The 26,754-nt window shown below is 47.7% G+C and overlaps 1 protein-coding gene across 2 annotated transcripts in view; it reads left to right on the top strand.

Annotated features, from left to right (window-relative positions):
* LOC133344189 (serine/threonine-protein kinase 3-like) overlaps window positions 1-26,754 on the top strand; it is a 139,501-nt gene that overhangs the window by 93,805 nt on the left and 18,942 nt on the right. For both annotated transcript variants that reach the window (XM_061554217.1, XM_061554216.1), the window contains exons 9-10: window positions 3,492-3,789; window positions 14,147-14,307. In XM_061554217.1, coding sequence (XP_061410201.1) covers window positions 3,492-3,789; window positions 14,147-14,307 — 459 coding nt within the window. The remainder of the gene's footprint in view (window positions 1-3,491; window positions 3,790-14,146; window positions 14,308-26,754) is intronic.

The following is a 26,754-nucleotide window of genomic DNA, read 5'->3' as shown; positions in this document are numbered from 1 at the left end:
TGGACGGCCCCTAATCATTTGGGGCCATGTCCCTTCTCAAAAAGAGGTATGTAGCTCAGTGGGCCTTACCTGGTAAAATACAAAATATATAAAAGTTTGTCTTCTTGGTTCTTTCGTTACAGTCACGTAGAATGGAAATAATAAAATAATAAAAATTAAACACAATAAAATAATTATTTTATAATGTTTTATTTTTAATATTTTATAATAAAAAAAATATTTTATGTTTTATTATTATTTTATTATTTCCATTCTACGTGACTTTACCGAAAGAACCAAGAAGATGAATCCCTGCAGTCACGAAATCTTTAAATCGAAAAATTAAAAGTTTAGTTTAGCTTCAGTTTAGGTGGGGGGTGGAGGCAGGGTGGATGAGGTGGCTGAGGTGGATGATTAAGTTTTCTAATTTCAAGTTTCATGTATTAGGTGTATAGCCCTGTGAGCCATGCGGCTCTTCAGTCAGGTGCAACCGCAACAAACAAAATATGAGCAGAGAACATCTTAAAGTGACGACGCGCATCCCGCTGGGATTTTTGCACACAGCGTTGGTGTACAGTGTTTTTTTCTGCAATATTTTGCTGTCTTTTCTTGGATTTTCTGTTTGCACTCAGTCACATATTCACTTTAAGATGTTTTTTGTTCATGTTTTTGTTTTTTGTTTGTTGCGGTTGCACCCGATTCAAGAGCCGCATGGCTCACAGGGCTATACCTAATAAATGAACTTGAACTTGAACAGAATCATTCTGGATAAACCAGCAAATATTCCAGAAAATAACACCGAGGGAGGAGTAACCCAGAGTTGCGACTGTGGCAGCTGAACACAAACAACGGAGCAATCATCTGCTCCCTCCCCCCCTTCCACCCCGATCTTTCGATGGAGGAATAGAATGACGGTCTCCGCTCGGCGTAAACCTGACACCCGCTATGTTTGCCGCAAAAAAAAACAACAACCTAAATTTAGATTTGGACAAAATCGCCATTCGCGTCTTTGTGGAGAATATAAGTTGCGGGATAAATAAGTCGACGATGCGCCCCTACTTCACACATCTGTCTCGTATTTCTTGTTGTTGTACATCCCATCAGCTGCACGGCCTTCTGGGAGTACCTAATTTTTGTTTAAATCACCATTGCTTCAGTTCAAACGCAAGTGAACTCTGCACTGGTTTTGAGATTCAGCGTCTCATGAACAGAGTCAGGCTGGCATGCAACCAGTGCTGGTGAGATGCCCGTGAAACTTGCTCCGTGTTAGACAGATGAGCTCCACAGTTATGTGTCCTAGTTCGATGCGAAACTCTGTCATGTATTAAGCGAAAATATGCAACAGCTCCATTGTGGGGAACACGTGAAAATTGAAATAAGCAGACGATAGCATATCTGTGCCGAAATGTAAAACTATTTAAAGGTATTTCTTGACACATCCCATCAGCAACCCGGCCTTCGAGGAAGTGCTTAACTTCAGCAGATATATTTAGTTGTATAATTATTCTTCTTGGTTCTTTCGGTAAAGTCACGTAGAAGGGAAATAATAAAATAATAAAAATAAAACATAAAATACAATTCTCACGACTTTACCGAAAGAACCAAGAAGATGAATCCCTGCAGTCACGAAAGCTTAAAATCGAAATGTATAATTATTGCTAATGGAACATAGCCATGTCCAAGAATAAGGAGGTTGTAGGAGGAGTAGAGGAGGAGTGGGGATTGGGGGGGGGTGTGCCTGGGATGAGATAAAGAAGTATGCGATCGCACGGTTGGCTACGTACGATGCGAAAGAAGTTTCAACATACATACGAAATGAGTAAAGCGTGGAGGATGGAAATAATCGCATAACGAGATTGTGGATATCATGCTAAGAGCTCTTGTTAGATTATATATTTTTTTAAACCTGCTTGGAAGACCTTTACGTGTGCAGAGAGACAGATACACGCATCTTAGATTGCCATTTTGAAAGTTACCGTAACTGAACACCCGCATGTAACCTTTGGCATTCCACACACACGCACGTGGCTTGCGAGTATGGATGCACGAATTGTTTAGCGGCCAAACGCTGGCTAATGCTGCCACCTGCAGTTCTACCTTGGTGGCTGCTTGTCGTCGACTGCGATGATGGACACGAATCACAGCTTCCGTAGGTCTAGGATCACAGGCAGGGCTCAACAACTAACATAACAAGATAACATTTTTTTTATATTCGGTAAAAACAAAAAAACCTGTCAATATTTCAAGAGCCCGCAATGCACTGTGGTGAATTTCAGACGGCGGTGGTCCTTAATAAAAAAAAAACTGTCATGAAACGGTTCCTTAAAGAGCCGCGGGTTGCCGACCCCTGGAGAGGAGCGTGGTTTGAGTGAAGGGTCGGACCTGCTTGGTATTTGAGGTTCCAAGTTGACCCAGCACAGTTGCTGTGCTGGATCAACTTGTAAAACCCGAAGTAAATGATGCAAAAATATTATGAATTAGCCCACAGCTCAGATCTGATTTAATTAGCCACGGCTCATTTAATTAGTCGCAGCTCAGCACTGGACTTGCAATCCAGAGGTCGACAGTTTCCTTCGATCTCCAGGCGCGGCAGTTAAAACAACGGTTGCAGAGTTGATTAAATTGCCACTGCCCTCTGTCCACCCAGAAGTACAAATGGGTTGACCACAGTTGAGACCGGCGATCTTCAATAATCTTCAGAAGGGGGGGCACTTTTGCCAATAAGACATCATCAATGTGACGGCCGCCACCACACATTTGAAACCATTGCCTTTGACAGCAAGTCAGGGGCCGCGCTAAAGGCCACCAGGGGCAGCCAGTGGCACGCGGGCCTTGCAATGCAGCACGCTGGTTTGGGACGATCGGCAGGTCTCTTCGTGCCGCGTGGTGGGGTAAAGCGTGGGCGCTTGCACCTCTTCCACAACGTCCGGCCAACGTGGCAGGGCAAAGACCAAAACATCTTCTAGAGCGGCTCTCCCATAGCTCCTTCTGGTTGAGGCCATAAAATAGGAACTTGAGTGGCAAGGGTTCGAAGGGAGGGGATGGGTGACCCACGTGGTATACAGGAGGTCGTAGGTTCGATCCCGACCCTGGCGCCTATATATGGACAGGCGTCTAGTGGACATCTGTGACTTCTGGACATCTGTACAAAAATTTTGCTTCATAGCTCATCAGTTTCCTCCAGTATAATTAAACATTCTGATTCTGATATTTGGAGTTTGCATGTTCTCCCCGTGGTCACGTGTATTTTTCTCCAGGATCCTCAGGGGTTTTTTTTGCCCCTCCACATTTAGAATCAAGATCACGCGTTTTGCGAGTATTTGCCCGCTGTAAATTTCCACCCGAAGACAAGCCACTTCGCCGACCGATCGTTTGTAGCCGGGTCGCTTCTGTAAAAGAAAAAAACACAAAACCACGCAGCTTAGTGGACCTCTCCGCCTGGTAAAACAACAACAAAACAAAGTCTATAGCATCATAACTCCTTGCTGCCTCTCTTGTCTGTGACGACCAAGGCCGAGGAAGAAGACGATGACGACGACGAAGACGACGACGATGACGACGTTGGCCGCACAATGGTGCGCACGGCGGTCAAGGGCGGTGTCATGGACGCGGGCGGTGCCACTCCGAGGAAGGTGGTCACTGGGGCGGGCACGGCCACCGCGACGGCTGCCGCTCGATCAGACGCGGAGCACGGGGCCGGGCTGCTGAGCAGCGAGCTCAACACGATGGTGATCAACAACGAGCAGGAGGAGGAGGAGGGGGACGAGGCAGCGGGGGGGCAACACGGCCGGACTGGCTGCGGCCATCACGGTGAGTGTCCGTGGCGCGGCCGTTGTTGTTGCCGGCGATGCGCGATGTCTGCCCGATGTGTGTCCTCAGCCCGGCTGCATGTCCATGCCCCTGAGATTGTCATCGTCCTCTTAGGGTATTTTTTTCTTTCGATAAAGTCACGTAGGTAAAAAAAATTAAAATTAATGAAAGTAATAATAGAAGTAAAATAATAATAAAAATCACGACGTTTCGGAGGCAACACAAGTCTCGTCGTGATGTTTTATTATTTTATTTCTATTATTACTTTCATTAATTTTAATTTTAAATTTTTACCTACGTGACTTTACTGAAAAAAAACCTAAGAGTATGAATCCTTGCAATCACGAAAGCTTCAAATCTAGAACTATCATCATCATCAGCAGCAGCTGAGTATCGCGGTTCATTTGTGGCAAGCGCTTTGTGTGTGATGAGCGCGACTTTAAATGAGTGCGACCTTTGAACGCCACAGCGTTGTTATCCACTCACCCACCTGCCACCATCCCATCCTGTCCTTGCCCCCCACACCTCCTATTAGCACGGCTGGCTACGTGGGGTGCGAAAAAAGTTCAACATTTACGCGCATTTGCTGCCACCGAATCACTCGCAAAGCCCACCGATTTTGTCTCCCTCGATGAAGCAAAACAATAATGTTTAAGTCGTTTATTGCGTCTTTCTTCTCGTAGTCCTGCCTGTGTTATTGGCAAACACACACACACCGTACATGTTCACCGCAGAAGCTACTGTGGTAATTGCACCACAGTGGCTAAAAGCTATGAGAAGCTTCCATCGATTTAGAATGACACATCTTTATATTAGCAAAACATTCTCACTGGCCAGGCAGTAATGCTCAAGCAGCCACGTGTAAAAATAAACCACGTGTATTTACTGTATGTGCCCAGTGAAGAAAATCCATACTTCAAAGCAATGCACGATTAAATACATTAATTACAGGGCAGATGTGGTGGCGGAGCACTTAAACACCTCGCACTATAAACCCAAAAGACCTGGGCTGCATTCCTGGCCACGGTTAATAGGGGCGAGGAGGTTGCCTGAAACAGTCATTCTGCACACCTACCCCCGTCCTCCCCTTCAACCAACCTGCGCTGACCAGTGTGATGAAGTATGGTTATACAAACCGCTACTTCGAGAAGTGCTACTACTCCCCAGGTCAAAGCTCATTCCCGAGCCCCTTTTTTTGTGCCGGCGCAGCACCCAGGCTTTGAAACGCGTTCCCTTTGCACCGGTGGCGTAATGACTACATGATCATCTCAGGGGGTGGCCGCGATCAGAATCAAGATTCTGAATATGTATGCTGGAGGAATCCGATGAGCCGGAAAGCTCTTGTTCGCAGATGTCCAGTAGGGGCACGGGGTAAGAACGCTACAAGAACAAACATTCGAAAAACACGACAGTAGTGTAATGTACAAGAAAGGTAAACAAATCACCCAACACGTATAAAAATGAAACTAAACTATCCCCATCCTACCAGGCAAAGCCCACTGATCTATTGACTTATTCTACTGGTAGGAACCTCCTGGTTACACCAGCCTACAGGGGATTATTGTGCCCGTCGTGCAGGGAGGGGCTGGGTGGGGAGGGAGGGGCTGGGTGGGGAGGGGAGGGTGAGGAGGGGCTGGGTGGGGAGGGTGGGGCTCGGTGGAGAGGGGAGGGTGGGGAGGGGCTGGGTGGGGAGGGTGGGGAGGGGCTGGGTGGGGAGGGTGGGGCTGGGTTGGGGGTCGGAGGGGTGAGGCTGGGTGGGGAGGGGCTGATCACCCCATGGTGCCCTTATAAAACTCAACGTTTACCCTACTCACGCCGGCTTCTGCCCGCCCTCACAGTCGGGCATATTTGCGGAATACACCACAAATATGTGGATTAGTCGAATGCAGAGAGCGTAGATTGCACGAGTATAGATGTAGAGTACAACAATGGATTTGTTTTTTGCTGCATTGCTCACCACGCTAGCTCCGCAGCCACCGACGACAACTTTGGGTTAGCTCATACGTTATAACAACTTGTAACGTGCGCACACAGTGTTCGCTCACTCTCCAAGAGAGAGAGAGAGACAGAACGACTCGGAGGAGCGAGGAGGTAACCACAGACGAGCGGGAGAAGGCAGCAAGGCGCGTGGGGAGCCTGGCACTAAATCCCCCTGCAAGCTCTGCGGTCCTCTCTATATAGCGCTGGGATTTGCTTCTTCTTCTTCTTCTCCCAATGAACGGGTGTTTGCACCTGGGAGGAAACTGGAACGCCCAGAGAAAACCCCGCGCACGTTATGGGGATGGAAACGCTTCATCCCGTACAGATGGAATAAGTTGGGTGGGGGGGGAGGGAGGGACACGGGGTGAGGTCCACATTTGCTGTGTTATGCCACATCCTCGACGCTCACGGGAAGGGAAGTTTTGTCAACACCTGTCTGTGTTCATACTCTTAGTTCTTTGGGTGAAGTCACGTAGGTAAAACAAACTGAAATTAAAATTAATAAAAAATAAAATAATAAAATCACGACGTTTCGGAGACTTGTGTTGCCTCCGAAACGTCGTGATTTTATTGTTTTATTTTTATTAATTTTAATTTCATTTTTTACCTCTGTGACTTTACCGAAAGAACTAAGAGTATGAATCCTTGCAGTCACGAAAGCTTCAAATCTAGAATGAACACCTGTCTGTGTGTGTGTGCGTGATCCGCCAACCATCGCCCTCCTCCGACAACGCCGGATCACGAGCCACGCGCGTAGCCACCGCCGCGCGGAGTGTGATTTGGCCGTAGTTCCGTTCACACGTGTTGGTATATGGCCTCCGCAATACGTTATTCATGCGGAGCAACTCAATTAAGAAAACCCGGTAGACAAAAAATTTAATTTAAGAAAGGAAAAGACCGTGCATTAATTTGACACGTTTTTTTGTTGTTGCTATGAACAAGTGGAAGGAATATAATATACTTGAGTCCGGCAAGATGCCCCTCCCGAAATGTCCTTGAGGTGCATTTGCATTTAGATGTTATTTAAATCCGTACGCAATAAAGAAAACACGCTATATAAATCCAAATTGTAGTGCAAAATTGTACGATATTAAAACCGCCCCCTCAGTGGAAGAATGCGCTCCTGCCAACACAATTCTGAGGTAAGTGGGCAGGAGGCTACTGCCACCCATTGCGCCACCGAAGGACACTTGAAGGCATCAGAGATGTAGTTCTGCGACATCCACTTGCGCGAGCCGTTCTACAACACGAAGGGTCCGAGATCCCAATTGACTCGTCGTAATACAGGTAGCAAAATTGGTAAATGAATAACAAATATATGAAACTTTTTATTTGACCAGGTAAGGCTCAATGAGCTACATTAACTATTTTATACTGGTAGGAACCTCCTGGTTACACCAGCCCACAGGCGATTATTGTGTCCGTCCGTTCGTCATGCAGGGAGGGGCTGGGTAGGGAGGGGAGGGTGGGGAGGGGCTGGGTGGAGAGGGTGGTGAGGGGCTGGATGGGGAGTGTGGGGCTGGGTGGGGGGTGGGAGGGGTGGGGCTGGGTGGGGAGGGGCTGGTTACCCCGTAGTGCCCTTATAAAACTCAACGTTTAACCTACTCACGCCGGCTTGTGCCCGTCCTCACAGTCGGGCATATTTGCGGAATACACCACGCCGCCGTTGACCCTGGCCATTGACCAAGCAACCCAACGTTCCTACCAGCTCCCTCCGCAGGAATGTTTCAGAATCCACATTGGCCGCGAATGATGCCTCAACAAAGTGGCTTATCACGTGGAAATGTATAGCAGCAGTCAAATGCTCTGAATGCGCGTTGACAGAAACACCGGAGGACCTGGAGAACCACGCGACAACGGGGAGAGAGAGACACGCAAACTCCAAACTATACAGGCGTAAGGGTCGGGATCGAATCCACGACCTCCTGTATACCAGGCGTGGTAGTTAACATCTCCTAGCCACCGCGGCGATATTGTTATATACCAACATACCAAAAATTAAATCGGAAAATAAATTCTCGCACAATGCGTCGTCTGGTCACTCGTTAACAAAGTCCCTGATTCAGGAGGTGACCAGGTGGGCCACACGTTTACAACGACGTTAGACACTGAGACAGCACCGCTGAGACCCTTGGCTCCACGTCTGGGCACCCGGCCATAATTAAACTGGCTTCTCAAGGGCAGTGAACCTATTGGTCTCAGTTTGGACACTAGCGGCTGGACCTATTACATTTGATTCCTCCCTTAACTTGGCATATTCCAGTTATGGAAAATTTAAAAAAATGGAATGTATCCCTACGCGTGAAACGCTGTTGCACGGCACGTGAGTTTGTCCCTCGTATGGCAAACATAAAAAAAGCGATTGTAGCCCCCTGAAAAGTGCAGCTTCCCTTGTCAATCCGCTGTTTCCTCTGGTGGCGCTGCATTGCCGCTGTACAGGACACACGCTGAGAAAATTATAATAATAATAAACATTGCTCAAAGAGATTTTAATAAATAACCGTGAGCAAAACATTTTGGTGGTAGTGTAGCGGTTCTCTCATTGCACGATAAACCCCTTCACTTGCGATTAATTCTTGGCAAAGGCTAACATCACTGGTGAGAGAAGTATGAATCGTTCCCAGGCATCTTCTTCACCAACTCGCTATAACAACCCCTATGACGAAATATAACTAAACTATTTTCACTTTACCAGGTAAGCTTCATAGCTCTTTCTCTGAAGCGACCTGGCCACAAATGATAGCTCAACGAAGTGGCTTATCATGTGGAAACGTATAGCAATAGCCAAACACTCTAAACGCGTATAGATTCTAAATGTGGAGGGGAAAACCGGAGGACCCAGAGAAAAATCCACGCGACCACCGGCAGAACATGCAAACTCCAAATATACAGCAGGCATCAGGGTCAGGATCGCACCCACGACCTCCTGTATACCCGTCGAGGTAGTTAACATTTCACCACTGTGACGTCCCTAATGGCATGGGTCGGGCTCTATCCGACAGTACAATGACGAAGGGCCATAAATGATCTTTATTATTATTCTAAAAACATGTACAGTAGATCATACTCTGAAAGCAAAAAAAGAATCTCGGCACAATCAGAGAAATGGAATGGATTTCCGTGCATGCCTTCCATTTCATATCGCGGCTCACGACTTCAATAGCTCACCGTCACTCTTGCGCAATTGATTCAAAGCACGTCACTGCCAAGGTGACTTATCCTGACTTGAGCTATTGTTCTTACATACTGGGGGGTGGTGGGGCGGTGGGGGGGGAGGGTAAATCTCCGTTGTGCTGTATTTGAATATCCTCCACACCCACTCCCGCGTCATCACCCACCTCTGCCTGCCTCGCTCTGGCACGGCAAGAGAACGATCGCGGCTCTGTGACCGCGCGCCTCATCGGTCACCGCGACGCTACGCACGCTTCTGGATGACCTGAGTCACGCGGACCTCACGATGGGCCGGAATTTATTTAAACAAAAAAAAGAAACCAGCGGCAAGTTCATCGTTAGCCGTGCCCCATACACTGCTGGACATCTGTGAAGAAAGCTTCATAGCTCGTATTCTTGGTTCTTTCGGTAAAGTCACGTAGAAGGGAAATAATAAAATAATAAAAATATTTAACAAAGATTCTCACGACGTTTCGACTGCAACACAACGACGAGCTTCATAGCTCGTCGGATTCCTCCAGCACAAATACGTATTCTGATTCTAAGTTCACCGCCGAACAGAGGTCTTCCCACGTCGTTGCCAACCCCACGGCGTCTTTGCGACGCCTCGAATTCAGCGCGCCGATCCCGTAACTCCGTCTGTCTGCGTGGTGATCGCGAATCTTGGGGCCCGTTCATTTTCTCACCCCTTTTTGCAGCTGTTCCATCATCGGTCTCCTCCGTAGGCCCACCGTCCGTTACAGAAACCTATCCAGTCCTGGCCCAATTACTTTTCGCAGCTGTCAATATGATGTATCGAATGTTCGTATTGTTCTTTGATCCATGTATTCCTTTCTCTGTGTCTCTCGGTGTATTTGCAGCATGCATCTAGCCATGCATCTCCGTCCACTTTTCAGCTTTCGTTCCATTTAGTTTTGTTGAGGTCGATTTTCAACGACAAGTCACCTTGATGGATTTACAGTCGGCATGTAACAACGCATCAATTCGTTCATTGCATTCAGATTATATGCTCGCTGTTCGTTCATCGAATCGTGTGCGTAAGAATCGATTGTTTTCGATTGATATCTGTTGCACTTAATGGGTTCGATTGACCCCTGCAGCCAGTAGAGGCCGCTACACTCACCACAATTGAGTCTCGAATCAAATCCACAATAAATGTGTTATTGGGTTAAATATAAATGCGTCGTTAAACCGGCCACCAGCCGACACAGCCAATTAATAAGGGTTCGTCACGTAAACACAAGGTGCCAACGAGTTACGAGTTTAGCACGCCCGGTGCGTTGGAGAGTAAAACCCGCAGCATCAACCCGAATCGTGGATAATCATCGGAAGTGGTGAATCGCGATGGGCTAGATTTTGTTTTGCAGTTTTCAATCTGCATACTCGACACACACGGCCGCACATATGAAATATTGCAATGTTTATTAAAAGCAAAGGGTACGCTTCACGTTAAATTAATGGTTACATTATCGAAACAAACGTCACATGGGTCGTGATGTAAACTGAGCTTTTCTATTTTACAAATCTAAAAACATCATCATCATCATCTTATATCTAAAAACAATTTATTCTTTTACCAGGTAAGGCCCACTGAGCTAAAAGCTCTTTTTCAGAAGCGACCTGGCCACAAATGATAGCTCAACGAAGTGGCTTATCGCGTGGAAATTTATAGCAACCAAATACTCTAATCGCGTGTTTCCAAATGCGGAGGGAAAACCCGGAGGACCCGGAGAAAAAAATCCACGCGACCACGGGGAGACAGACACGCAAACTCCAAATATACAGCAGGAGTCAGGGGTCAGGGGATCGAACCCACGATCGCCTGTATTCCAGGTGAGCCAGTTAACCTCTCGCCACGCAACGCGATAACTACCCTTGACCTTATGCCTCTCGTTTTCAGAAAGTTTAATTTCTACAAAGGTCGCAATCCAAGGTCGGAAGGCGTTCGCGGACACCGTGCCCTCGGCACAGTTTTCCACCCCGACGTGAAATTATTACGGCCAAGTGAAATCATCCATTGCGGTCATTTTTAATTCGCTCGCGAATTCTTGGCACGTGACATCCAATCAGCGCCAGGGTATTAATAAAACATGTATTTTATATGAATATAATAACGAGACTGTTACGAACGATGTAGGATAGTAAATAAGCAATGACCTATATATATATTACATCCGGCTCGATTACCGGAGGAGACTTTCTCCCAGAAAGATTGGAAGTCACTTATAAAATAATAATGTCTCTAAAAATGTAAGGATCACAAGGTGCTTTTAGCTCAGCCACGTGCATTCCCTTTGCGTAATTTGACTTGCGTTTAATTCCACATTACAATTGTGGCGCTGAGCTTGTACAGCTTCGCCAAATAAAACTAACGCGTTCGGAGGAAATCCGTCATTCCGTTTGTTGCGTCAGATGGAAGTGAACAATCGCTAAAGGTCAACCATTCATTGAATCACCTACCCTTCAATATGTATATCCATATCTGCAGACACGATGTTCCAGACTGAGTTTACAAAACAGCGTTGTTGACATTCGGAATTTTTGGCTGACTTTGTTGATTTTTTTGTGTTTGTTCGGCGTGGTGTTAAACGATGGCGTTCCGACGTTTAGCACTGATTAATTTATCGGCGACTACTTCCTCCGTGACCATGCAGCAGTGCATTGTGGGAGAGAAAGAGAGAGTTAAGTTGTCGCCAAACTTTTTTCGCCAAATGTCAATTTTCACTTCCACTATTGCTTGGTTTAGGTCTGCCTCCCGCATTGAATGCTGTCCTGTTGTTAATTGAGCAAACGTATGTAATGGCATTTGACGTAACGTGCGAACTTGGTGACAACCCGTGCCACAGATGGGGGCGAATCGATCTTTGTCATATCTAAAACCAATAATGAAAGGAGCATTGCATGAGTGTTACCTGAACCCTCATTAGACTTTGCCGGTGAACAATTTACCGTTAAATTTCCTTCGGAAAATGTGAAACTAAAAAAAGTTGTCTCGGGCAGACAAAAGTTCTAGTTCGTATTGGAAGGGCGATGTCCCAAGTCGCTCGCCACCGGCACTTAGCCGTGCCACGGAGCGATGGGACTGGGTTCACCGTGCAGTGAGAGATGCGCTCCCACGTTGAGCGCTGATTCAGCTGTCGGTAACTTCCTTCCATAGCGCCGCTCTAAGCAGTGCATTGTGGGAGAGAGAGAGAGTGATGTTTTCGCTAAAACTTCTCTCACCAAACGTCAATTTTCATTTAAAGACGAAAAAACAACGGACAACTTTCAGCTTCTAAGGGCTGTAAACAAATCTTGGCGTTTGTTTACGCTGTCACGCTCCACGACACGACCCAGTGAATTATTGGCGACGACTGCACCTTTATTGCCTCGCAGGATCGTGAGAGATGGCAGCGGCCCCTGTGGAGGCATTCACCGAGCAGTGGATTGAGCACGGCCCATGATGATGATGATGATGGCTGTTCTATATGTCATACATCATGTTCTGGTGCGGGGCTAAGCATCGAGGCTGCCTTCATGCTGCCACGTCTAACACGTAGGAGGGTTTTGCGAACAATATCATCCGTAACATAGGGGTTTTTTTTGGGTTGGCTCGCGTAAAAATGTTGTCGTTAAAACCCGCCACCACTCGACACAGCCAACTAGTAAGGGTTGTCACGTAAACAGAACGTGCCAATTCGTTACTAGTACAGCACTAACCGGTGTGTTAGAGAGCCAAGACCCACAACATTTACAAACTGTCGCCTGATGAAGCTGGTTGTAATTACTGGTGAAACGTCGTGCTCAGATTGTAAATGTTGTGGCTTGGCTCTCCAACACACCGGTTAGTGCTGTACTAGTGACGAATTGGCACGTTCTGTTTACGTGACAACCCTTACTAGTTGGCTGTGTCGGGTGGTGGAGGGGTTTAACGACACATTTATATATTGACGCGATCTAACCCACAACAACCTCTATTGTGGATATCCGAGTCACTCAGCTCAGAATGGTCACGTGCTTTTAAAATATTGAATTGGCGATGGTGGTGGTGATTCTGGCTGTGATGTTGATGATGATGATGGTGGTGATTCTGACTATGATGTTGATGATGGTGGTGGTGGTGGTGGTGACGATGATCGGATTCGTGATTCAAATCATGCTGGTGGTAGTGATGATGATGCTGGTGATGCCGAGGATGGTGATGGTAGCGGTGATAACAGTGGTCGTGATTTTCGTCATGGTGGTGATGCCAATCATGATGACGATGTTGATGATAATGGTCCTGGTGGAAATGGTGGCGGTAATGATGATGATGACATTAGTGGTAGAGGTGGTGATTATGATAATAGTGATTATGATGATGGTGTTGATTTTAAGCTTTCGTGACTCCAAGAATCCATACTGCTAAAGTTTATTCTTGCTGTGGTTGTCCCACCTGATGACGATTGCTTGTGTTGCGATCGAAACGTCGTGATCTATTATTTTTCTACCTACGTGACTTTACCGAAAGAACCAAAGAGTATGATGATGGTGGTTCACGTGATTTTGTTCGTGATCATGCTAATGATGCTTAATATCATTATAAAAATAACAGTGGCAGTTATGATGATTATGATGATGATAAACTAGTCTGAGGCTGCAGACTACATTATCGGAAAATGCAATGGCTCAGTGTTAATTTTATTTAGAGAGGCATAGTGCTGTTGTTTTTAAAGACGTTGTACTCCCCGCAGAGAACCATAGCGACACGACTGCACTCTACGATAGGTAACGCCAAATTGTGCCACACGCCCTACTGCATCGCCTTGTGGGAGCCTTGGTAACAATAAAGTTATTTATTTTAGTTTTTTTCCGGTTACATTTTGAACAGAATCGGAAGAAAAACCGATGACGTACACGTATATATAGGTCGTCGGAACAGAATCAGAAGAAAAGCCGGTGATGTACACATAGGAACACGATCTCAGAAGCTAAGCAGGTGCGAGCCTGGACAATGTCTGAATGTGTATAACATACGTCATCGGAACGGAATAGGAAGAAACTCCAATGACGTACACGTACATCCGCGTACGTCATCGGAACGGGAAGAGGGTTAACGGAGTGCCAGCAACAACGATAACGACGACGCCACTGACGAAACCGAGCCGGCGAGAGCTGAGAGAGAGACAGAGAGAGAGAAGCACGCCGAGTGATTCGTCCCCCTGCTCATCTCCCCCTTACGCCCCAGGCCGCGAGGCCGGGCCAGAGCAAACCCTGCGACCGTGCTGCCTGCAGTACGCGGAGCGCGCCGAACCGGACGGGGACCCCGGCGGAGGCCTCAACGGCCGCGAGGGCCACTACGGCGCCGCCGACGCGTGGAGGCCCCCCCTGGACGCCTGCTTTGACTTCGTGAGTGGAGACGCTCGCCATCTCCGTTTTGTATATATACACATATACACACACACGTGTTTGTATCCAGTTTCTTCATTCCTGCATCGCACGCTTTCAGGTGCCATTCTGCGGCCGTCTGGAACGCTCGCTCTTGTACGGCACGTGGGATCTCTTTCGGCACCGCACGTGGCCAACCGCACGAGTCGGAGATGCGGGGGAAGGACAACTGAATAAACACAAAAAGCTATTCTAAAGCAATGAGCTTTCAATCTGTATTTAGAAGTGCACAGCTCCAGCGGTTGCCTGATATCGGAAGGAAGAGCGTTCCAGACGTCCGCAGAAGCGCATCCGAAAGCGCGCGATGCGGCGGCCATCTTTGTTCGATTGTTAGCCAAAAGCCGCTGCTGCTGCTGCTGCTTGCTTGCTGCTGCTGCTGCTGCTTGCTGCTGCTTGCTTGCTGCTGCTGCTGCTGCTGCTTGCTTGCTGCTGCTGCTGCTGCTGCTGCTTGCTGCTGCTGCTTGCTGCTGCTGCGAGGATGACCAGAGTTCGCTTGGTGTGATGGTTTGTGCTCCTTGACGAGATAAGCGAGGTGTCGTGGCATGCGACACGCCGAGAAGCACCGGCATTGAGACAGAACGCGCACACACACACCGAAACATGCGTGCGCCTGTGACCAAGCCACCCGGAACGCGCCACTATGTGGGAAGCTAAGCAGGCGGGGGGCTGGACAATGCTTGAATGTGCGACGACCGTGCTCGCGACACAGGTGTTATAGGCTGCTGTGGGCAAAAAAAAATTCTGTTTGCACTCAGTCACATATTCACTTTCAGATGTTTTCTTGTTCATGTTTTTGTTTTTTGTTTGTTGCGGTTGCACCCGATTCAAGAGCCGAATGGCTCACAGGGCTCTACCTAATATATGAACTTGAACTTGGGCGGCAGCAGCATGGTTGCAACAAAAGTCCAGGCAGTCGCTTTACTATCGTGCTGCTCGTCAGGTGACATCAGTCCCTCCGGTTGTAGATCACAGCAGTGCCACTTAAGAACTGTGAAGGAAGCCAATCAATATCGGTCGTCTCCCAACAGAGGCTGGCCACTGCCATGGGAATGCAGAATTTCCACCACTCAGGTCTACCAACCGCATTGAATCCCATCCTGTTGTCAATTGAGCAGACCGATGTCGTGGCATTTGACGTAACGCGCAGGCCAGTACCAAGACGGAGGCGAATTGATCTTTAGTATATCTAAAACTAATAATGAAACTGCACTGCACGAGTGTGACCCGAAAACTCATTAGACTTTTGGCGGTGAACTATTTTTTTTTCCGTTTAATTTTCTTCGGAAAATGTTGAAGGAAGAAAAATAAAAACCACGCGCACGTTTCCCACGTGGACAAAGTTCAAGTTGGCATTTGAAGACAAATTATTTTGTCAAGACGCTCTTCGCCCCTCCATCTCAGCATAAATAGTCGCTCCAAGCCTGGAGCGTGCAATTCAGACTCTGTCTACTTGACGGACCTGTTCACCTGAGGACGGCTGCTTGCGTTGTGGCCGAAACGTCGTGAGAATTATTTTATTATGTTTTATTTTTATTATTTTATTACTTCCCTTCTACGTGACTTTACTGAAAGAACCAAGAAGACCAACTGCACTAGGCAGGCTAATAAATGTATCATAGCCATTGACCGTGTTAAAATTAAGCGAGCTCTGTTGCTGGCAGGGATGGTGAACAGTGGCGAAACTAATTAGCTTGGTGTGCAGGGTGTCAGGTGGATTGTTACCTCGCAGCTCCATGAGAGATGGTGACGGCTTGGGGAAGCCTTTATCCAGCAGTGGGTCGATCATGGCCGATGATGATGATGATGAAAAAGAAGATGGGTTTTCCCGCACATTTCTGTTTAGCAAGGAAAACTGTTCTTTATCCTTCCATTTGTCCCTGTTTAATTATTGTTATTATTGTTTTGGTATTTTTTTGTTATTAGCATACGGTTTTGGAAAGTTTACGACTTGAGTAAAAAAAAAATCTCATTCTATTAATGGAAAGTCACCCGTGTACAGCCAGGCTGTATATTCTCTCTCTCTCTCTCTCGATAATGGATCAAACAAAAGCCCTGCGCGGAGCGGCCCACGAAGACCGTTCGCCGTTCTCCAACCCCGTAGATAGATATGGACCGCGCGGAATGTTTAAACAAAAATGTATATTTTTTTAAAAATCCGACGTAGTTTCTTCAACGTAGAGAGCCTACCCTATGATGCATCGGTTAAAACCGCATTTGCATTGTACAGAAGCTCTGCTTTCCATAACAATAAGAAAAAAGAAAAGAGTCACGTGCATGGATACAATCATGGCTAATGGAAATGTCCTGCACGTGAACCTTTCTTGCGGACAAAAGACATTTCGATTTTAGCATTGCGTGCAATTCTAGAAGCGGTCGTCGGCTACGTCCCCAATTGTGATTCTATTTATTTTGGCTCGCCTATTGACCCTTCAGAATCATAACTTAGTTGTAGTCTTGGCTTTTTCGGTGTGAGCATAAATAATGATGGCGTAACATTTTTTTTTTTTTACAAAACGCAAAACAACGTTGGCTTTTTGTTAGGGCCTAAAGGCAGCAGAACATTACCGTTACCTCCCTACTTTGTGCAGTTTCCCTTCGATAAAATTGCATGTTACCAAGTCTTTTAAAATAACAAAAACAACCGCCATTCGCCACTAAGTGGCGGTGACGTCACCACGACGCTTGTGCCAGGCCATGTGCACCTTGAGGCCACGTGAAGTGTCGAACGCCCGCTGGCAGGAGGTCACGGGGCAGACCCAGGTGCCACGAGTCGACTGACTGAGATGACCAAGATAAAATAAACGTCACCATTCAGACACTCGCAATCAATATTGCACGATTTCATATGTTTGTCCTCGTGACAAATAATTCGAATTTATTTTAATTTATCGCGCTCCTTTCATCGAACGATCACAAAGCACTATCCCCGTGTAAAAAATGCCACCGCTCTGTACACAAAGAGCTCAATCAGGGCAATCAAGAGCTACAAATATAAGCTGCCCATGCAAGACAACACACACACAAAGTGCTTGCCGCAAATGAAGCACAATAGCTTGCTGATCACGTCAAGGAGCATAAACCTTCACGCGAACTCCGGTGGTCATCCTCGCAGCAGCAGCAGCGGCGTGTTGGCTGCTGGCCATCGAACAAAGGCGGTCACCGCATCGAGCGCGTGTTCAGACGCGCGTCTGCGGCCGTCTGGAACGCTCTTTCTTCCGATATTAGGAAGCCACTGGAGCTATAGCGCTTTACTTGGCTCTCCAACACACCGGTGTGCTGTACTAGTAACGAATTGACCACGTTCTGTTGACGTGACAAACTTGACTAATTGGCTGTGTCGGGTGGTGGCGGGTTTAACGACACATTTATATATTTACGCGATCTAACCCCCCAAAAAAACCTCTATTATGGATGATATTGGTGGCGATAGCCTACTACGTGTTGTATTAAGGGTTGGTGTGCATATATTTGCCCGTGACCAAACCAAACAGAATGCGCCCCGCATCACCGGTTCTCGGAAGCTGAGCGGCATTGGCCCTGGACAGCGTTCGGATGTGCGACCGCCAATGCACAAAACAGCTTCTCTCATAGAACCCTGGGGCTTCTGTGGTGCGCAGGAGAGGACAATGCAACGCACTTTCTCGTACCGCGCTTGTACGCCCCCTGCATTCACCAACCTGCGATGTCCATGCAAAAAAGATTTAACTACACTTATTTGACCAATCTTATTTGACAGACAACTATTACAGGTTTACCATGTTTCTCCTTTTCACACTATTGTTAGGTAGGCCAGGTTGAGTCACAAACCGTACCTCCCCATAACAAAGGCTCACCCTCTTAAGCCTCACCTTACCATATGAATAAAAAGTGTGCTGCACTTGCCCCTTCCCCCCTCTCCAACCATTATATAAACGGAGTGGTAGCTCCTGCAATCTCTCATTTACTTGATACAGCTGTCGTGGCTGTGACGGTTCCACCTGAAGACGGAAGCTTGTGTTGCCTCCGAAACGTCGTGATTTTTATTTTATTTTACTTTTATTAATTTTAATGTTTTACCTACGTGACTTTACCGAAAAAACCTAAGAATATGAATCCTTGCAGTCACGAAAGCTTCAAATCAAGAATTGATGTCCAGCGTGGTCAAAGTACTGGACAATCAATCGATACGTAAATAAAATTCCTACGATCCGTAGAGTCTTAGGGAGGCCCTCCTCTAGCAGTGGATTGAGAACACAAGCCGTGGACACATTTAGAGAACAGTCCGTGCACCTCAAATGCCGGCCGGTGTGCTGACGGATATATGCCTAAATATTTAAACACCTGACATAAATCGTGCCCCGGGCCTCAATAAAAGGGTTCAATGAAGGGCATCGCGGAGGCGAGATGTTAACCACCTCGCCTGGTGTACAGGAAGTCGTGGGTTCAAACCCGAACCTGGCGCCTGTACATTTGGAGTTAAACATTCTGATTCTGATATTTGGAGTTTGCATGTTCTCCCCGTGGTCGCGTGGATTTTTCTCCGGGTCCTCCGGTTTTTCCCCTCCACTTTTAGACACATGCGCTTGTAGTATTTGCTGTACATTTCCACATGATAAGCCACTTCGTTGAGCTATCATTTGTGGCCAGGTCGCTTCAGGAAAAATAGCTATAGAGCTCAGAGGTGCCTTAAAATAAAATATTAAACCATGTTTAATAGCTTCGGTTCATCAGGGAACAACCCAAGGCCACATTTCAACGTGAATGTCCTCCAATCAGGTGTCTGAGCACTTACAATCGGTGAAATATTCAGCACTCCCCTTTGTGAGTCAGATGTTTAATTAAACAAGTGGCGCCTATAGTTCTTAACGAGCAACGCATCTCGTGGGAAAATCCCGATAGAAAGTGGCAAAGAGCCAGCCCAAGCTCCGAGTCCTTAGATCCGTCACGATGAAGGTTGTATGGGTTAAGATCGCGTGAATATAAATGTGTCGTTAACCCACCACCACCCGCCACAGCCAATCGGTAAACGTTTGTCACGTACACAAAACGCGCCAATCAATCACTTGCGTCGGCACGCACGACGGTTATGTTGGAGACTAAACTCACAACATTTACCATCTTCTTGGTTCTTTCGGTAAAGTCACGTAGAAGGGAAATAATAAAATAATAAAAATAAAACATAATATAATAATTATCTCACGACGTTTCGGCCACAACGTAAGCAGCCGTCCTCGGGTGAAGAACAGGTCTGTCGGGAAGACAGCGTCTTTTATCATGTTTTATTTTTATTATTTTATTATTTCCCTTCTACGTGACTTTACCGAAAGAACCAAGAAGATGAATCCATTTGAGTAATGTGACGTTTCGCCGGTGATTACAACCAACTTCGTCGTGGCGATTTGCCGGAATTGCCAGAATTGCCACAATCAGAGGGGGTTGGCGTCGCCAGAGCCTTGCCCGACCGCCTTTGTCTCCCCAGTGCCGATGTTTTCACACTCCGCACCGAGTAACTCGTATAATACCGAGTCGTCTATCCAGGGAGGGCTCAGGAGTAGTTCAGACGTTGGTCACTGAGAGCGGCGATGGAATTGAGGTCGCCGAGGTTTCGTAGCGCGGTGCGCTAACCACCGCTGCTGCTCACCACTGCCAGACACCAAAGACAAAGATCACCCCGTGTAGCCTTGACAGACTGTTGGAGCAAGTGCTGTTCGTGAGAACCTATGAAAGGCCGGCACGGCACACGAGGGGCTGGGTGGCCAACACCACGCACGAACGCATTTGTCTCCTCGGTGGCGATATTTTTACACGCCGTACCAGGTACTAATTTGAGGCTGAGTCGACCTAGGCGGGGGAAGGCCCAGGACCGGTTCAGATTATCGTTACCGGTGGTGTTGGTGGCCGTGAGCGGGAATCGAACTCGAGTCGCCGCCGGGTTTGTAGCGCAGCGCGTTAACCGCTGCACCACCGCTCCCCGACACACAACAAAGAACAAAGATCCCCTTAATAGACTGTAGGGGCAAGTGCTGTTAGCGAGCACCTATGAAGGCCGGAACGGCACACGAGGGGCTGGATGGCCAACACCACGCCCGGCCGCCTTTGTCTCCCTAGTGGCAATGTTTACACACCGCACAAGGTACTCATTTGAGGCTGAGTCGACCTAGGGGAGGCCCGGGACCGGTTCAGATAATCGTCACCGGTGTTGGCCGTGAGCGGGAATCGAACCCGTGTCGTCGGGTTCATAGCGCAGCGCGCTAACCGCTACACCACCGCTCCCCACTCTCCGACAAAGACAAAGATCCCCCATATAGCCTTAACAGACTGTAGGGGCAAGTGCTGACACACGCACACGCACGTGCGCGCTGGCGAATCCGCAGTCAGCTTGCATCGTTGTGCTCCTGCAGTACGTCTCTATCAATTAGTCAACTGCCCCCGGGTGCTGCCACAGCTGGCCCGTTAACTGATCGTGGCCTCTGCGCATCAGGCTCTGTGTGTCTCAGTGCTACGGGGCAACCGATTTAAAATCGTTTGACCACTTGGAGGTGGTTGATCGGCTCAACGGTCGGAGCACCCAGTCGCTGACCCACCGAGATTCTGGATTCGAATCGCGGTGATCCGTCCGTGATTTAAGCCTGATTTCTCTCGCGTAGCGCGTTTGACGGCGTCAGCCTATAGACACCAGTGGCCGCGTGAAAATAAACCGAGCAAGTTGTATCTTTTTTGTTGTTGTTGTGGTTGTTGCTGAATTTGGCTGTGAGAAATTAAACATCGCTTTCGAGTGCCGTGCGACGGGCGTGCCTATCGCGAGGCGCGTTTGGATGAGCGCAGTGCATCCTCGGTGTGTGGGTAAGAGGCCAGCTCAGAGCGATCACAGAGGTAGGTCTGCGATACCCTCATTCTGCGGGACATTCTCGCACGGACGGAGGTCACGCATTGCTCCGAATTGATATTTCATCTCGACGAGGCGATGCCAAACAATGGCATAATGCGCATTACACATGTGAACAAAACGTGTTTACTTTAACTACTGTCACGCTAAATGTTGACCTGATTAACACATTCAATTGAATTTCGATTTAAAGCTTTCGTGACTGCAGGGATTCATCTTCTTGGTTCTTTCGGTAAAGTCACGTAGAAGGGAAATAATAAAATAATAAAAATAAAACATAATAAAATAAAATTCTCACGACGTTTCGGCCACAACGCAAGCAGCCGTCCTCAGGTGAACAACAGGGCGTGTTCACTGTTCTTCTGTTCTTCACCTGAGGACGGCTGCTTGCGTTGTGGCCGAAACGTCGTGAGAATTTTATTGTTTTATTTTTATTATTATTTTATTATTTCCCTTCTACGTGACTTTACCGAAAGAACCAAGAAGAAGACATTTAATTGAATTACTGACGGGACTGGTATTCCTTTCGGGAACCCCCCCACCCCTGGCCTCACAGAATTTCCATGGGAATGAAAATAAAGTAACAACAACAAAAATGGGAATGTGCTGGAATAGAAATGATGGCCACGAGAACGAACGGGAGGCGGATTTAATTATTTATCAGCTCACGAGATGGGATGGGAATTGAGCCCAAGGACACGGGCAAAGGGTGTCGTTACCATCATCAATCAACCATGATCCATCAACTGTTGGATTAAGGCATCCGCGAACCGTTGCGATGTCGCACTCCGCCCTGTACCTGCTCAATGAGCTCGTTTCATTGTGGGAGGAGACCATTCCTGGCGGAGTGGGGGATGGGACAGGAATGGAATGTCTGTCAAGGTCACGGGCAGGGATGGGATTGTACAATTCCTAACGGGACGGGTCAGAATTTTTAATTGAATTCCCGTGTCTCTCTCTCGTGAGGAGCATTCTGGTACGACTGTTTGGCTCTCAAGTTAATGCAGAACGACGGACAAACGCCTCTCTATTCGCACAGTCGTATCAGTGGGGGGGTAAGATGACAATGAATTAAAATAAAAAAATACATGTAAGTCATTCTTTAATGGTATAATTATTAGTCGAGAAATGAATCCCCACGATTCTCACGGCGTCTGGCGGCCGTCATTCAGCAGCGGATTGACGCAGACGGTCGCATAGGTTCACTACGCACGCGTGTTACAGGACCACGTTGCGTCATTAACCAGTGCACGCAGTCCCTTTAAATCATCTCTCGGCGCCACGGTGGCTAGGAGATGTTAACTACCTCGCCCGGTATACAGGAGGTCGTGGGTTCGATCCCGACTCTGACGATGCCTGCTGTGTATTTGGGGTTTGCGTGTCTCTCCGTCTCCCTATGGTCACGTGGATTTTTCTCCGGGTCCTCCGGTATTCCCCTATAAATTCCCACGCGATACGACACCTCGCTGAGCTATCGTGTGTGGCCAGTTCGCTTCTGGATTAAAAAAAAGCCGTATAGCTCAGTGGGCCTTACCTGGTAAAATAAAAAATATAGTTGTTAGTTTTTTCACAGTTTAGTTTAGAGTTTAAATGTCACTTCACGGAGCCAGGACTTCCCCCGTTATAACGACGCGTTGCAACTTTTTTCTTCGTTTCGCCGAAGGGTAAAGTCGCGGGTGATTTTTCTTCCTCGTCTTCTTTCCCCGAGCCTGCACGAAAAATCCCCCGATGCCAGACGCTGTCACCGGATGGAGGATTGATGCGCGCGGTCTAATGGGCCCAATCACGGGAAGGTGTCAAACACATCGACCCGCAGCGCAAGCCCCCACTTATCGGACGTCTCTCAAACGCGCGACGGCGCAGCGCACGTGCAGCAGCAACAGCAGCAGCAGCCAGGCCGCCACACACCTCTGCTGGGTGAGGGGGGGGCGAGGTAGGGGTGGGGGGTTCAACTAGAGCAGTGTTGTAATAGGGTTTTACCCTTTCAACTGGTACAAAAACTGACACCTTTATACGAGGCATCGTGTTTGCAATAACCACAACACAAGCAGTCAAAATGCAAACAAAAAGAAACAACTCTGATGATGATGATATGCACTGTCCTTGAAGTTGATTGGTCCACACCCGAGACAAATTTTCTTAGAGCCTAGTCTCCATTGGTATTGGACCAGATGTACCAGATGTACCAGTTGAAAGGGTAAAAACCTATGGCTATATTTTGCCACTGGTAAAGGAGGTCTCATAGTGTAGAGCAGTGCTTAATTTTCGATTTAAAGCTTTCGTGACTGCAGGGATTAATCTTCTTGGTTCTTTCGGTAAAGTCACGTGACTTTACCGAAAGAACCAAGAAGATAGAGCAGTGTTCTTCACTCATTTTCGGAGGGCCACTCGCTGATGAGACATCATCAGTGTGAGGGTCGCCGGGGGGTTTGACCGCAGCACGACGATGATGATGATGTTGGGGCGGAGGGGGCGGGTGTCACTCTTTGTTTCTTGTCGGAGGGCCGCACTTCAGAGACCTCACGAACGGCCCCCACGGGGCCCGCCAGTGGCACGCGGACCTTGCGCTGCAGAACGACACTGAACGATTCTAGATTTGAAGCTTTCGTGACTGCAATGATTCATATTCTTAGGTTTTTTCGGTAAAGTCACGTAGGTAAAAAATTAAAATTAATAAAAGTAAAATAAAAATGAAATAAAAATCACGACGTTTCGGAGGCAACACAAGCTTCCGTCTTCAGGTGGAACCGTCACAGCACGATTGCTGTATCAAGTAAAAAGAAAAAAACGAACGAGGCGGACACCTGCCACCGAAATGTGCGTCAGTGGCACCCACAGCCGTGATCTTCAAAGACAACAACTTGTGGGTTTTTTTGGGGGGGCGGGGAGTGGGGGTAACGGAGCGTGCGGTTATGCGTACGCGTGGTTTTCTGTAACGCGTTCTTCGCACGCGACGCGTTCGTACTCGAAAGTTACGACTCGCGGCGCCGGCCCCGGGAGTTTACATCGGCGATGCGTTCCTGCAATGTGCGATAACGGTGGCGAATGTCGAAACGACGCGAATCGAAGCGATTCACAGGGTGAGTGGGCGGAGGCGAAGGCTGAGAGACGACGGATAACGAGACAGGCCGGACGATGCTGTCAGCGACGTGAGTGTGGGGTTGTGGCGACGCAAATCAGCTGGTGGTGTGAATCGAGTGACGACTTGTTTGCGAAAACGACGTAAAATGGGGGGCGACGTTAATACGGGGTATTTGTACGTTTCGAAAATGTGCGTTAGTTTAGAATTTTGCAGAAAATCGCACTTGCTTCGCCCAAGTTCTGTGGAGTCCCGTGATACATGTGGCCGATTTTAGCAACGCAAATTTATGCAAAAAGTTTGGTTCATGTTGGGTCACCATCTTCGCGGGAGTTATCGTGCCTGCTCACGTTACAGACAGAGCCGAGGTATAACCATTTTTTTCAATCTTCACTGGCAAGCGTGATGAAACCTTATCGAATCGTACTCTCCCAATTCGCACAACGTTGCTCAAGTCAAGAGCACGTTATAACTCTCACGTGTTACACCGTGATTCGTGCTTTTTTCTTGCTGGCCACCTGACGTTTTGGGCCTATGGTCACCAAACGTGATGACATTTTTGTTGTTGTTATTTTATCTACCTAGGCAACTAAATATTATCCGTACACGGCCTCCTTGCACCGTCACGACTTATCACAGCGCCACTCTTGCGTGCGTGCGAGAGAGCGATGGTTCAGCTGTTCCGTGGCCTCCTCCTCCTCCGGCAAGCGCCACCGCTCGCACAGCGCGTGCACTGAGAGTCTCGGCACGGCACGCCAAGTCTCCACCGCTCTGGCAACTCCCTGTTACTAATCCGCCCCCCCCCTCCCCCGCAAACAAGCTGCCTCCCACTATGAGACCTCTTTTACCAGTGGCAAAATATAGTAATAGGTTTTTACCCTTTCAACTGGTACAAAAATTGACACCTTTATACAAGGCATCATGTTTGCAATAACCACAACACAAGCAGTCAAAATGCAAACAAAAAGAAACAACTCTGATGATGATAAAGATTTGCACTGTCCTTGAAGTTGATTGGTCCACACCCGAGACAGCTTTTCTTAGAGCCTAGTCTCCATTGGTGTTGGACCAGATGACGCCTTTTGGCGCATATCTTTATCATCATCAGAGCTGTTTCTTTTTGTTTGCATTTTGACTGCTTGTGTTGTGGTTATTGCAAACATGACGCCTTGTATAAAGGTGTCAGTTTTTGTACCAGTTGAAAGAGTAAAAACCTATTACTAAGCTGCCTCCCCTTTATTGCTCCTTCCCACCCCACCATCCCTCCGTTACGTTCATCCCTCCACCTCTCTCCCACCATCCATGCATCCCTCCTCTCTGCCTGCCTCCCTCCCCTCCATCTCTTCACCTCTCCCTTCCATCTAACCCCTCCTTTCCACCTGCCTTCCTATCCTCCATCCCCCCCTCCACCTCCCTTTCTCTCCCCTCCCTCCCCACAATTAATCCCTCTCCTCCATTTCTCAATCTCTCTCCCCGCCTCCATCCCTTCCCTGCCCTCCATCCCATCTCCCCCCACCCCACCCTCCATACTTCACGTCCCTCCCCTCCATCCCACCCACCAACAAACGCCAGATCACCCGAAGAGTCACGATCAATAAAGCCAGCCGCTTGCGAAGGGAGTCAATTCAGTTTGTCTGCGCTCCCATTATGATCGACCGTTTCACGTGATCGGGGCTCAAACTTTATAGAGCGAAGGAATACATTAACTTGCTAAAGGATTTCATCTTGTTATTGGAGTCATTTCAGTTTATTCCTGAGCGTTTTCGTACACCTGGTCACATGTTTATGAAATTTAAATTGTAAGGTGTCAAGTTTTACTATTTCACTGCTAAATATGTGCTTGCACATATATGTAAAAAACAACAACAACTTCATATCGTAAAGAAAAAAAAACGTAAGCGAGTATAATAAAACAAATGAAGTATATACGTACATCATTAGACCTCCTTTGCCAGTACCATAATAGGGGCTTTCCCCTTATATTATCAGAGTATGTTTTTGTTTGCATTTTGGCCACAAGTATTGTGGTTAATGCACACATGACTCCTTGTAAAAAGGCTTCAGTTTTGTTGCCAGAAAAAAGGGGGAAACCCCTATTATTATATCAGCACACATTGCATCAGTGTGCTGGAGAGTAAATCCACAACATTTACAATTTGAGCACGACGTTCCGCTGGTGGTGACAACCAGCGTCATCGTTCTCCAATAATGAAAGTTCAGCACATTACACGCATCTGCCATCCGCAACGCACCATGATCACGCGTGTGGCTGGCTCCACGTGGCACATTCTGCCATTAACCGCTGCTGCTGCGGCGGTTGACGGAAGGACAGCAGCTTTCGATTGTTCAACAGAGTGTACCCGTGTCGGCCAGGGGAGCTGGTGCCCTGCCAACCACGTATAACAACAACAGCAGCAGCAATAAATACTGGTAGAAACCTCCTGGTTACACCAGGCCACAGGGG

This window comes from Lethenteron reissneri, chromosome 19 (genome assembly GCF_015708825.2).
Source record: "Lethenteron reissneri isolate LAM-NWPU_2019-01 chromosome 19, ASM1570882v1, whole genome shotgun sequence".
Lineage (NCBI taxonomy): Eukaryota > Metazoa > Chordata > Hyperoartia > Petromyzontiformes > Petromyzontidae > Lethenteron > Lethenteron reissneri.
Note: the sequence above shows the minus strand (reverse complement) of the source record. Positions and strands in the feature narration are given on the sequence as shown.